Source organism: Oryzias latipes, chromosome 6, assembly GCF_053564925.1.
Source record: "Oryzias latipes strain Hd-rR chromosome 6, Olatipes_Hd-rR_3.1".
Lineage (NCBI taxonomy): Eukaryota > Metazoa > Chordata > Actinopteri > Beloniformes > Adrianichthyidae > Oryzias > Oryzias latipes.
In genome coordinates this window covers 29,669,604-29,683,919 of record NC_136242.1, presented here as the reverse complement: position 1 = coordinate 29,683,919, position 14,316 = coordinate 29,669,604, and the positions used below count along the sequence as shown (strand labels likewise).

The 14,316-nt window shown below is 36.6% G+C and overlaps 1 protein-coding gene across 2 annotated transcripts in view; it reads left to right on the top strand.

Moving 5' to 3' along the window:
* trhr2 (thyrotropin releasing hormone receptor 2) overlaps positions 1–11,467 on the top strand; it is a 37,942-nt gene extending 26,475 nt beyond the window's left edge. Inside the window, exon 6 of one of the 2 annotated variants that reach the window (XM_011475866.3) lies at positions 6,963–11,467. In XM_011475866.3, coding sequence (XP_011474168.1) covers positions 6,963–7,526 — 564 coding nt within the window. In that variant the 3' untranslated portion in view covers positions 7,527–11,467. The remainder of the gene's footprint in view (positions 1–6,962) is intronic. The other variant, NM_001204792.1, reaches the window with a different exon arrangement.
* Positions 11,468–14,316: the final 2,849 nt, after the last annotated feature.

Below are 14,316 nucleotides of genomic sequence, written 5' to 3'. Positions count from 1 at the left end.
ACCAAAATGACTTTTGTATAAATTCAGTTCTATAAAAAGAGAAAAAAAAGTTTAAACAAACCATTACTAAAGCTGTTAAAGGAGGAATTTGAGACCAGCAGACATGGAGATGTAAGGGAGTTCAAAGATCAAGGAGTCAGTCATGGAGGGTCTCAACAGTGACAGGATGAACATTAAAATCAATGTGTTGTTCAGCATCAAGCTCCCGGGGAAGGAGGTAAAAACAGTTATGATCCATGCAGCTCAATCCTGGACAAGCTAAGATTTATGGAGGTACTTAGAGAACAGAATTACAATAATCAATACAGGAAGCAATCAGGGCGTGTGAGGATGACGGGGGGAGGTGTTTGAGGAAAGATTCAAGCAAAGGTTAATGATACCACACAAATGGAAGCATTCAGACCGACCCGCATTATTCGTGTTTGCTTCTAAAGATGATGTGCTTCTCACACGACTGTTGGTTTTAGAGAGGTTTGATTGAAGTCAAGCAAAGGACTGATGGAAAAATGCATGTGCAAATTCAGATTAGGACACCGATCTGAGTTCTGCAGAGTACTCTCCAAAAACATTCTCTACTGTTAAACGAAAGCAGGGATGTCCAAACGTCTTGCAAGGAGGGCCGGATCTGGTGAGGTGAAACTGTGTGAGGGCCAACCATTCGGCCTGGACTTTTTTAATGACTTATATGGCATTTTCATCTCTTTACATAGAATACAAACATACAAACACATCTAGAAACATTTAAACCGAATGGAATTACTAAAATAAAATTGACCTAAGAGAGAAAATGTTCATGCACATTTTTTTTACGGGCATGCTGGGTCTTTTAATAACACTTTAATAACACTAAAGGGTAAGTAAGAGTAAAGCATGGCAGACTCAGACGTTTCACACAAAATATTCCTTTTAGATTGACTGTTAGAAATTAGGAAATTAGACAATCAGAGCGCAGGTTGTGTGGACATCCTACAGGTGTGCTATGGACTCTCACGTATCACGTGCACACACCCCATTCGTGCAGCATTTGTTCAGGGACAGTAAGGAGCCTGTACTTGCACCTTACTGTATGACAGCATTACCAGCACTGTGTGCAACTTACATTATCTTTACAAATACTTCACAATACATGTACCACACACTCTAAAATGGTATATTTTACTTCATGACATACCTTAAGATGGCCATAGGAACCTCAAGTAAACTGCAAGACACACCTTCACTCCCCTTAAGATGCAGCCACCTCCACTTTCCAAAGGCCCAGAGTCAGCAGCACCCCTACAGGTCAACTTACGTACATGTGCATGTGACTAAGGCTCAACCAATAAAACTTCATTTATTTTGGTTTCAAAGGGAATTCCTCTTGGTCCTTTTCCACAGACTTCCACAGAAAAAAGGTTCAAATATATGTTTGGAAAGTATTGTTGTAAAAAGGAAAACAAAAACTCATTAATGGGAACTTAGAACAAACGGAAACACAATTTAAAAAGAGCTAAACTTTAAAATGTTATTCACAAATGGTTAAAAAAAAAATCAATAAGGAACTGAAGTGAAGCAACTAAAAATATGAACAAAAGTGGATGATTGGCAAATGGACCTGGTGGGGTTGAGTTACCGGTACTCTTTAAAATGGAAAGAGAAAACTTTTGAATCTCACCTAAAAAGACAAAAAATTTACTTCAAACCTAACAAATAAAAAAAAACAAGGTGGCACCAAACCTCATAACTTATAAGATAATTAAGCACAAACACAACCTTGTTTGAAAACTCATTTGGTCTAAATAGATTTAGTGAATTAGTAAATTATTTGTATTTAATCAATAAATATCAAGGAGGAAAATATTGTTTGATTGACAGCTGACTTTAAAGTCAAATTAGAATTCATTGGATAAAATATTGTCATCAATAAATCAAGTTGTACAAAAGAAAATCCCCACAAGTCAGATACAATATATGTCTTTCCTTTGCATAGTATGTCAAAAAAGCAACCTTTTAAAACTCAAAACCTTGAGTTTGACCACAAAACGATCCACAATTTAACATTATTGACTTTTCTACAAAGTGACAGTGGCCGAAAGATGTTGCCCATCCACTGAACGGTCAAATCCGAGCTGCTGTTTCCAAGTGAAAGGTTTTTTAAGGACACGTCAGAGGATGTGAAAAGTCCTCAGGTCAGAGGCCCATTCATTCCAGTTGGCAATCATGGAGTCGGTGGTGTTCCTCGCAGCATGAGCAGACTGCAATCCGACATGAAAATGATTTCTGTCCACGTGAGTTATTTCAAAGGAGCAGGGATGTGGATGTTCTAAAGTTGCATGTTACCTCACCACTTTTGGAGGAGCTCGCATTGCTGAACATTTCATTCGCTGGTTAGAAGTAATTTTGATGGTCAGTTTAGCTACATGATCATGTCCTGCTGGAATGATGTTATCAGGAAATTCTTCACACCTCCGTCTGTCAAAACCAACATTTTTCAGAATAACCATTTCATAATAATCTGAACCAGGCTGTAATGATGTTCTCTCACAAGAAAAAGGCTCTGCTTTGATTGAATTCCAATTGAATCGTTTAGTTCAATAGGGGCCCTAGTCTACAGTTTTTCAAAATAGAGATATTATATGTTCTATGGTCTTCAAGGGAAAAGCTATCTGATTATGTGCAAAAAAGTCCCAAGTCCGTTGTAATGTATTGACTATGGTTGACATTTAAAAGTGTAAATTTTCTGGACTTGGGCCTCTCTTGCATGGGTTTTGCTTTATCACATAAATGGCAGCACTAGTTATCTACTATGGCAGCGTCCCTGTTTAATTCAAGAAGGGCCCAAGTCAAGAGACTTTCGTTTGCGAATCCTCTGAAATTATAAAAGTGAGGTGCTTCATATTATAGCATTTATAAGCTATGATCTGCTGCTAAATCTGGGTAAAGTATTAATCATTTGGTGTAGCCTCCCTTTAAGCTATGCAATTGAAATAATTTCCTGGAAAAACAAACCTCTTGGACTTGGGCCCCTTTTGAACTAACCGATTCAAATGGGTGTGGTCCATGTGGAGCATGAATTGCTTTATTCCAGACAATCCAGCTTCTTCCCAGTATAAGAATATGCTATAGCGTGTTTGGTCTTTCTGAATTGTCCCTTAAAAATTAGTGTTAAGGGCTCTGTGATGTACTGGAGAAATGTGACCCTGAGCAGAAGAAAGTTGGAATGGAAGATTAATGGACGTTATTCTGAACTTATCAGGAACTGGTAGAGTAGGACTCAATATGCAGGAGACCAGGCATAGTGGCAGAAAAGGAAATCTTTATCAAGCAAACTTAAACATGACAAATATCAGGGAGCAACAAAAGAGTTGAGTGACAAAGCAGAGCAGATGACGGAAAATGAAGAACTGAAAACCAGACATGTATACATCAGGGTAATGAACTAAATGAAGACAAGTGTACCGAACAACGATGAACAACGTGAACCTGGTGTTACTTGGTGAGACAAAGAGCAACTCAGAACATGGCCAAAAACAATGTAAAAAACAAGTTAAACCACAGAATCCTCACAGAACTCCTTTCCCAGCCTACAAGACCCTTCAGAGTTCCGTCTAGGTTGACCTACAAAAAACAAATGTCAAAAACGGCGCTAACAGTCCCACTCGTAGGTGGATTTCTGATGAACTACAGCCGCTCTGCAGAAACTATGTCCTAGAAAACGGCACAGTTTAAAAAAAATGTTGTCTAAAAACAGCATAATCATAATAAAAAGAGCACTGGGAACACTTTTACACTAGATCAAAGATGATCAGATTATTTCTTTGCTACAATTTTTATATTTTTGGGATTTCAGCTGAAGGAAGAGTTTGAGACGCAAAAGGAGATGATTATTTTAGTTTTAAGGTTTTTATGTATTTTAAATTAAATTGTTAAAAACGTTATTTAAATGTAGCAGATAAATTAAATGGTTATTGATCAACTTACATTTGCTTTAAATACCAGTTTAAAATTGCATTTCATTAAATATCAAGGACTTTGTTCCATTTTCCTTTTGTCACCATCCATGACAGTTTCTCTTCTGATTCTAATTCATTAATCTGTCTCATAATTACATTTTGCACCTGATACTGAGTCAATTTATTTCTTCACATTATTTCATTTTCCATTCATTACCTAAATGGCTCAATTAACCGTAAGCTCTTCTTAATTACCCATCAACATGCGCTCGGAGACACAAAGAGCATTTCAAGTGAAGTCAACTCCTCCACACCTTTGGAACTGTCTGCCTGTCTGACCTGCTGATGACGAATAATCATGCAGCAATCACCGCTAATCACATGAGCCATGACGGCACACCAGCTTCAGGGCCCGTGGCACAAATGCATGGCTGCTTGTGCATTTCTGTTCCACGCACAGATTGCTATGAATGCATATCAGCATAATATTCAAAATGAATTTAAAGACTGGGGTGTAATGTGTTTGTTTTGAGTGACAAAGCTCTTTAAAACTCTGTGTCAGGCTAACAAAGCTTGTCAAGGGGAAATTCATGAGGCAGCCACTGTTACCTGGCAACATACGTTGTATCTGCAATATCCAAAAATAATTGGCAGTACTTTAATTGAAAGAAATACTATATAGGTCCTATATAAAGAAAACAGAAAAGGAAAGCAGGGTGAATTTTAACAGTTTCTTTCAATCTCAAATCCAGTGTTGAAGTCACTTAACAAAACTCACAAATAAAAATATTATTTCTTTTGACATTGAGGTAAATAATTGATTAGACTTACGTCTTTGGCCGACCCGATTCTTCTAAAGTTCCCCTTGAACAACAGAAACAGCTCAAATCATAATACAACCCCCACAATTTGCATGGAGGGCAGAAGGCATGATGGGAGCTCGCTTCATCTGCCCTCTGGAAGATGGGCGCCTTTTTCCGGCGATCATTTATTGCACACAAGTAAAATATTTTTTAAGTCAAATGAAAGTGTTTGTGCCGTGAAGGAAAAAAAAGGAGAAATTCTTTTTTGGTAAAAATATATTGTTCGTTCTGTAAACTTGCATTTAAACTCAAGGCCAACAAAATCACCTTACCCTGGGAAACAAAAACTGATTTAGACTTGGTTCATACTCAAAAGTCACCAAAACACCCAGTGCATGTCTATGGCTGTCATGCTCCAATCCAAAGCATGCGGCGCCCTCTCAGCTGTCCCCAGACTCTAATAAAACAGAAAAGGGAAACCCAACAGGTCTCCCTTGTAATCCCGATTATTTTAAGTTACTTTTTACATTTTTAGTTACTTATCTGTTGAACCCAGCAGGGTTAGTTTTGGAGTCTTAGAGATCACTATGCTCAACTGCTTTTTGTTTTGAGCTCATTATTTATCAAATTGAATTCAATTTATTTGTAAGGAGCGAATTAATTATGTCCTTGTAAAAGGAAAAATGCAAATAAACTTTCTTAACCCAAAATTCACTACAAACATCAGCTTTTATTTTGTTTTCTGATTAACCTCACTGATGATAACCTGAAAACATGTCAATGTCTTAAGCTCCCAGTACAAAAAGACTCTTTCTGTCACTGCTATGCCACATAATAAACAAACCAATGCGGGAAATTTTAATGTAAGGATGTCAGAGAGAAGATAACCTTTGGCAAAAAACACAAAATTGATTTTGAGGTGAGATGTCACAGTTTATTTTTACTTAAACTGTTTTTTTTTCTTGTTATCAATCAGTTAGCATAGTTTGCACATAATATTTTTAAGATTTCTGTGCATTAATACAATTTTGTCCTAAAAATTGTTTCCTATTTTGCATTTAAAAAAATGACCTCTATTTAAGGTTACTGTACCCTCTGCTGGGAAAAGGTTGCATCTTTTAGTGTGGCTGTCACCCGTATACAAAATTAAAAAGAAATAATAGTGATAATAATGTACAATTTTTCTTAAGGAATTCTCAAAGTGATGTTAAGTGTGCTTTAGTTTATATAAAAGACATGCCGGAGGGATTTCTCTTATGGTTTTTCAAAACGAAACATTTTGATTTTAAAAAATTGCTTATAAAGTCAGTTATAAATATGTATACTATAAAAATTGTTTATTGTAATGAATTAAAATGTTTTTTGCATTAGCATCTTCAAATCCCAGACCTGCCTATCTTGTAAGGTCAAATATATTTTGTCATTTTTAGGTTGATTGTTCATTAAAATTCTACATTTGATGTGTTTGTTTCACAAAAGTTATGGCTTAATGTGCCTGATTTGGATTTACATTATTTTGTTTTGCAGTTTGCCTCATTTGTTCTTAACTGTTTTTGTATTTATGAACAAGTAGCTGCTTCTCGTAAATGTATTTGCTTCACTCTCAGGGATTAGCTTTTATCCAGCAGTTAGAGTGATACAAAAACTAAAAAGAAGAAATAGATTTAAGAAAACTTTGAGCTACAAAAACATCCTAAGACGTTTATGATGTATTTGATAGTTTATGGGTTCATGTGGGAAATGAGTAGATCAGAATGGCTCATGTTAGATGTTTTGGAGAAATGACCGCAAGGAGGTTTATTCAGAGAAAGGACAGCACGTTTTTGTTTAAAAAAATGTAGATTAAACGATGAATGGAGGAAGAACCAAAGAACGTGAAGTTATTGAAGTTTTTAGCGGATTGAGGCAAATGGGGCAGTAGAAGGCTGGAGCGGCTCTTGAAGATTGCGGGAGAAAATGAGGAAAGATAATAACTTTCTAGTAGTGGCCTGGTGGAGATCACTGTCTGGTCAAACCACGACTTTATGTTTCTGATGCAGTCAGGTTTAAGTTTTACTGTAGAACTGAGCCAAGCTGCAACACCAATCTATACAAAGCAGAACCAAAAGTTCCCTGTTTTTGTGAAAGAAATCAGTTGAAGAAAATCAAGCACCCTTTGTTTGTGGCTTTGCTTACTTACCAGTTGGCTTACCTACGTGCTTTTATAATTTATGCCTCTGTTCTGCAGGTGACGAAGATGCTCGCTGTGGTGGTGATCCTCTTCGCTCTGCTCTGGATGCCCTATAGGACTTTAGTTTTGATCAACTCTTTTGTGTCCACTCCCTATCTGAATGCTTGGTTTCTCCTTTTCTGCCGGACATGCATTTACGCCAACAGCGCCATCAACCCTGTCATATACAACGCCATGTCCCAGAAATTCCGCTTGGCATTTCGCGGCCTGTATAGTTGCCAACGGCTGGAGGGGAATCAGAGAACTCAGTCGGCCATTCAGTCCGGGTTCGGCACCCTAAGAGACGTACGGCCAGCGCAGCCCTGCACCAATGAGACTCAGGGAAAAGCGAGGAATGCCATTCTCGGGACTTCTTTTGATCCAAACATGAAGCAGAATGGAGGCGAGCATCAGGAGAAGCTGACGGTTAATGGCATGTCAGCCGACTGCGATGCAGACACTGGACCTTCAGATTTCAGCTTTAGGCACAATCCAGACGAGATGCTCCAGGCTGGTGACAAGGAGCTCGACCAGTCTATGACAAACAATGCCACAGTTCAATTTTCAGATAAAGATGCATAAAATAATCAGCAGGAAAGCATGTATATAGAATAATTCATACACCTGTACTGCTAAAAGGCACAAGAGAAAAACATTTTTTTTGTTCCAGAAATGATAATTTTTGGAGAATTTCTCTAAAAACTGTTTACTGTTGTTTTTCCCCAAAACAGGGTGCATTTTTTTTAAGCTGATAATTTTCTGCATGTTTACTCACACCTATCTAACAAAACTCATTTAACTAGACAGACAGTAAAAAGGATTACATTTAAAAATTCATAAAATAATTCATCTAGTGGAATTTAGGAGATGTGACTTAGTTTTTACATACATCCATGCAGGAGAAAGTTTGTAATTTATGTGATAAAGGTTTCATCAGTAAAACCAATGAAAACACTATTGGTGGTTAAAATACAATTTTCACATTGAAATTAAAATGGTGCATCAGTTTGTAATGTGAACATTTAACTTTAGTTCCAAAAAGCTGCTCATCATTTTCGTGACAGTAACTCTATTTCTATATTTTAATTCATTCAGCCAGCTGTGTGTTTTTTGCTCCACGCTGACAAAAGTTGGTGGAACGTTCGATACTACCATGTATTTAAAATAAAATATGAGCTATTAGAAATAAAATTACATTTTAGGTTGGCTAGTGGTTTGCTTGTTCCAAGTCCCAGTTCACTAATTTCAAGCAACCCGTAGACTAAATGTGGCCGCTCCTTAAGTAACCATTCAGACCGGAAACCTAATTTATGCAAATTCGTACAAAAAGGAAGAAATTCCGTTTGAGAAACTGCAGCTAGATCTTTGAGTTAACTAAAAATGTTGTCTTTTCCTTAGAGTTTTGTGCAAACAAAAAATAATAATAAACCGACTGCAACTTACTCTGTTTTTGAAAAATAGACAATAAAATATCTAATATATGCTTTTCACAGCAGAAAATGCACAGATACATTGAGCTGCAAGACTGTTGTACATACAGACTTAATGTTAAATTTTAATGTAAGATAAGTAACTATCAAAATGTTTATTGGGTCCACAATGGTGATTTTGTGAAGGAAAACTATTCAAACCATTTATTACATGGATGTTCATTTCTCGAAGCAACAAAATATGAACTTTTCTGCTGTAATTAATGACATAAAAGTTTTGTGATATTAACCACTATTTGCTATTCTTATGATTAATTTTTAAAAAAATCCTTGTAATTTTACCTGTACTTTTGATAGTTTTTGAATAAAGGTCTGTGTGGATGAATGTGGAAGGAGATAAAACATGTTTTAAAAAATAAAAGCTAAAATTCCTGCAGAAATAAACATGACGGCTAAAAGATGCAATTATTCTCCAGGATGAAATCTCTACGGAAAAGCTAAGTTGAAAATAAATGTTCAATTAGCAACAAGTGATATTAGGCTAATTAGCAGAAAAAAAGAGTGACATCTAAAATGCTGCAGTAATCAAATGTTAAAATACTAGATGTCAAATATGCTAAATTCATTTCAAGAATGATGAACCAAATGCTTAAAAAGCGCAATGAAAAGGCATCACAATGAAAAGACTTAATTACAGGCTAAATGTAATAGATTTAGCTGTAGAAATTAGGTCAAGTAAATCCAAAAGGAGCATAATAAATTGTTTATTGTGTGGAACAGTGTGTTCCGTTTTTAATTAAATGCTGCATCCAGAAACAGTTGAAAAAAATATCCCAAAACAGCCGAACAGGAAACAATGTTTTCCAATGCCAAAATGCTCATATGAATTCCTAATTAGCTCCATAATGTGTGAGATAGTGGCAAAGAAATGTAAAAATAAAATTGGTAACAATAAATATTGAAGTTAAACTACTTACTTGCAAAACTGCAAACTGGTGCTTTGATAAATGTTGAAAGAGCTAAAGACACAAAAACTGTGCTGTGAAATGATGCATTTTAAATTAGCTAAGAAGCATGAATGATAACAAAATTGAAACTTTAAATAGTGTTTAAGAAAGGCAGCGATATAGGTTCAAATTCAGTTGACTATGTTTCATAAGTTCTGGTCGAAAGTGATAAAGAACTCAAACTTTGAGCACACAAACATTTGATTCCTACAAAAACTAAGTATGTAATTGTTTTATATTTTGATATTGGTACATTTATAGTAAAATGTTAAGTATTTTTGGTCACTGTTACTGGGTTTGTATGTTACTTAGTTGTTATGATCTGAGACTTCTAATATTTGGCTACTTCATATAGAGTTTAGTACTGATTATGTTTGACATTAAAGTTGTGTGTTGTTTAAATGAATTACTTGCTTCCATGAACATATTTAAGTCAGCTTTCCCTTTAAGTGGTGACACTGGTCATCATTGGTTCATTTCGTTTTTTGGGCTGCTGCAGTAATCCAATAGCATGATGACATGCATGCATGTCTAGGTTGTAAACAGTGATGTTAGCTTTTCAGCTTTTTTTTTTTTCCCTAAACATTGACTATGTTAATGGACATCAAACAATGGACATTAAATGGACATTAAACATTTTTTAATTTAATTTCCTTCTTTCCAGGAGAACACCTTGTTAAAATGTAAATAGATTTCAGTGGAGCTTTTTTGTGTTAACTTCTTTTTGTGTTTCAGTGTTGTAAACGATGATGCACAGTGATGTGAATATTGTGACAGGAATTTTGTAATATCAGCAAACAGCGAATGCTGTTTGTGGAGTTGACGAACATAATGAAAAGCTTTTGCAAGTGTTATGAACAAAATGTTCACTCTTTAATGTAGAGTTTATTGTTATTTTAAGAAAAACAACGGATTGGTATGGAGGCGCCCTGTTAAACAATAGCCTTTAAGAAAAACTGATTTGTTCTGTCCTGTATTTTCTTCTTAACGTTTCTGGCTACTCTGCTTGTTGATAGTTGCCAGGTTCATATTATCCTTCATTTCGTAAATGTGATGTTTGATGATCTTTGCAATGTAAAATTTCACTTTCACAAATTTCAAAGCTGTTGTGCGTGTAAAGGGAAGGTGTTCCTCATCAACTACGGAGAACCTACGGAGTCAAATTTAGTCCAATTCATACACCTACACTGCTAAAAGGCATAAGAGAAAAACATGCTTTTTTTGTTGTTGTCCAATGTCAAATTAACTTTAAAAGCCAAGAATAAAATTGCTCTTGAGTTCTCCAGGAATAATTACCAAGGTAACTCAACTCAGCTTAGACATTCTCCTTTGATTACAATCTACAATGAGCCCTTTGCTTTAGCACGCTACAGAGAAATCACCTAAAATAACCTGACATTAACTCAGACCCATAAGACCATGTTGAAGTCAGTTGTTGGTGATTAATTTCATATATACCTTTAAGTGTTAAGCTCTAATTTCCATCAGTAAGGTGTAATGTGTTTTAGACTCTTGAATCTGGTACTTTAATGTGTTTTAGGTGTTCTGGATGTCTGGATGAGTGTATATGTGTTCAGTGCTTGCAGGGAGTGTGGTTGGAGACAGAAGAAAAGCTGGTATTTTAGTTTCTGGGGTATCTGTAAGTGCAGCAGCAGACAAATGAGCACGGTTAATGGTTTCTGAAGAGGTTAACAAAGGGCACTGTGACTCAGCCTCGAAAATACCCTTTAAAATGACTTACTCTGATATTATATGTTCTCATTTTGGATAATTACAGTATGTGGATTGTCTGTTGGCACCAGTGTACAACTCCCTTGACAAGCCAGCGTGTGAAAGTGTTTGAGAGTGTGCAAATCTGTAATTATTTGGCCCTGGAGAGCTGCTGGTTTGTTATGTTCTTGATAGTGTTGTAATGAGAATTTCAAGTGCACTGCTTTCAAGACGTTGTCTATATTGTTGCAGTAAAATTATTTTTGATTGAAGAAATGTGCACTGTGCTCTTGTCTGTGGGATTTTGGTATGCGTGTGCTTTGTGGCTTTCTTAAGGCATCTTTAAAAAAGTTAATAAAAATTGTTGAAGCATCAATTGGAGGAGTCATTCCTTTACTTGTGACAAAGCATGTGGGCTACCGTGGACCCATGAAGGCTTTACTGCACTGACAACAAAACTATCCAACTAAATAAATTAAATTTATCTGTAGAAAGATGGACAACCCAGGATGCAACTCAGAAAGTAAAGGTATAACAATCATGCACTGTGATGATCCCTTGGATGAAGCCAATGATGTCCAGGTCCCTGTTCACAACAGCGAAAAGCTGGTAAATTGGAGGGTTTCAAAATCAGAGGCAGAAGTTGTAGCCCAGAAGTGGAGACGATTGAGAAGGAGGGGCATATTTGTTTACAATAAGGAAATCCGAAACTGTAATTTGAAACGGCAAACTCAAGGTCATGGAGAGGTTAAATAAGCAACTTGCACTCGACAAACTTCAAGCTGGAACGAGTAACAACTACTGCAATCTGCTGGTGATGATAGGACGGACAAAGTCAGTAAGTAAGTACATTTCATTTATATACCTTTCCCAGAACAGAAGTCACAAGGTGCTTCACAAGTTGAGAAATATAAAAGCATAAAAGAAAAAATATGAACCACGTAAAACAATAATCCTAAAGTCTCAAAGACCCAAAGGCACAGGTGACAGACTGATGAGTGGTAAAGGGAACAAAGGTGGAATTACAAAGACAATCGAGCTGAGGTCAGACAGAGGAGCATGACACATATCCATGCTTACGTTTTGGGAACAATATTTTACGAAATAGAGAAAGGGAAATAGGGAAACAAATTTTAGTTTTGCTTAAACACAGAATCTGGAACAACCAAAGCTTGATATTACAAACACACGAGAAATTACATTTGAAATAAAAGACAACAAAAGAACCAAAAATAATGGAATTAAAAAAAAATCCAACATTTCAACTATAAATAGACCATGCCTTGCAGTAGAAAAAGGGCATAAGAAACAGATACATTCAAGCTCAGTTTGCTACACTTTAATTTACTCTGCACATTGGTCTAAGCCGGATACCTGGCATCGTTCCTAAAATGCAAGTTCATTAATGTCTGGGGTCAGGTTCTGAGCTGACAAAAACCTAGTATTTTAGCAGGCCTACCTTGAAAGCTCCTGTTGTCCATCTTTCTCTTGGCCATTTTTGTGGAGGGTGATATTAATTTGTCCGATGTGACTGGAGCATGGCTGTCAATGACTGCCTACAGAAGAAAGGAGCACTTGCCAGTTTAAACTGCGCCAACGTACGAACAACGCATTGCAGGATTTGTAGTTTTAGCGGTATAGTATATACCACGGGCCAGCTCTAATGCACATTTGATACGATCTCGCGGGCCAATTAGAATTACAATGTGGTACAAATTTGGCCCCCGGGCCTGAGTTGGACAACCTATGAAACAGGTTTTTGGACTTTGTGAGGAAGCTGGAGTGCCTGGAGAAAACCCCTGCATTCATGCGAAGAACATCCAAGCTCTACACTGTAAGGTACAAGGTGGGATTTGAACCAGAGAATTTCTCACAGTAAAGCAAAGGCGCTGACCACCACACCACTGTGCAGTCCTCCTGACACCCCATAGAATCAAAAATATTTTTCCTATTCTTTCTTAGCATAAAACAAACTTACGCCTGTGTCACCAATTAAGAAAACATCATAGGACAGGTCAGAAAAATAGGAGAAAGCTTAGCATTTAATCAGTGTCAAACATTTCTACAATAAATGCTAATGATACTTGTATAGGTTCCTAGAATAACTTGACCTGCCACAGCCGCCATCACTTTGATCCAGACCTGTACTTGGAAACGCACCACACACAAATATATGTCTAAAATACCTTAACAGCATGATTGAGCACCTCTGAATGCTATAAACACCATTTTGAATAAATATACTTGATTACTCCTTCAGCCTTATGGCTCTACACAACAAATTTTGGCTCCAAGGGGGTTTGCAAGATTAATGTGACCATGATTAATAGTCACTGCTCTTTACTGCCCCTTAAAGCCACATTGTTTTGTTTCCACTCCTTGATTGTCACATTTGTCTTGGATTAGAGAACCAGCTGTTCCGAGTTTGCATCCTTCCCAGCCGAGATTTATTCAATAGCAGAAAATGTGTCATACGAGCAGGAAAATCGAACATAAATACACGTTTTCTGTTGCTTTGTCTTTAAAGTGGTGCTGTTTACAATGCAAATGTGACCACAACCAATGAGGGTAAATTAGCATGAGAAAAGGTGTGGAGGTGAGGAGAGCTGTTGAGCATTGCCTCTCAGTTTTACTGTGAGCTTCGAACCGTGGAAGGACAGCTGAGAATCACGGTCTGTGACTAAAGAGGAACACTGCTAATTTCATGAGACAAGTAATGAATTCATCCCCTATTGTTCACGATTCTTCTTTTGAGAGAAAATAGGACCTTACTCAGTTTGCATGTAAAGATCACCGAAAGGTCAACAGGACCAGAGAGGGATGCTGCAAAGCTGCAGCACAGAGGAAGATGATGAACTGTTATCAATACATAATTTACTACAACTTTATCATTCATTCATTCACTTTATTCCACTTCATAAACATAAAATTTTTTGTGGTTTCAAATGCTTTGTTCTTCTAATCCATTTTATTTTTTGTAAGTGATCATACATTTAATTTTTGGAAGGTTGTCTTCAAAGAAAACAACTTAAAATGGATTTCAAATTGTCTAATAAATAGTAAAGAAAATCAAAATTTTTTAAGGAATATTGATTTGTTACCTGTATTAATAGCACCTGTTTGAAATTGTTGTCTGTACCAAAGACACTTGTACACACCTTAAAAAGTCAGACTGCAACACCATGACCAAGACCAAAGAGCGGTCGAAGAACACGGGGGACAAGA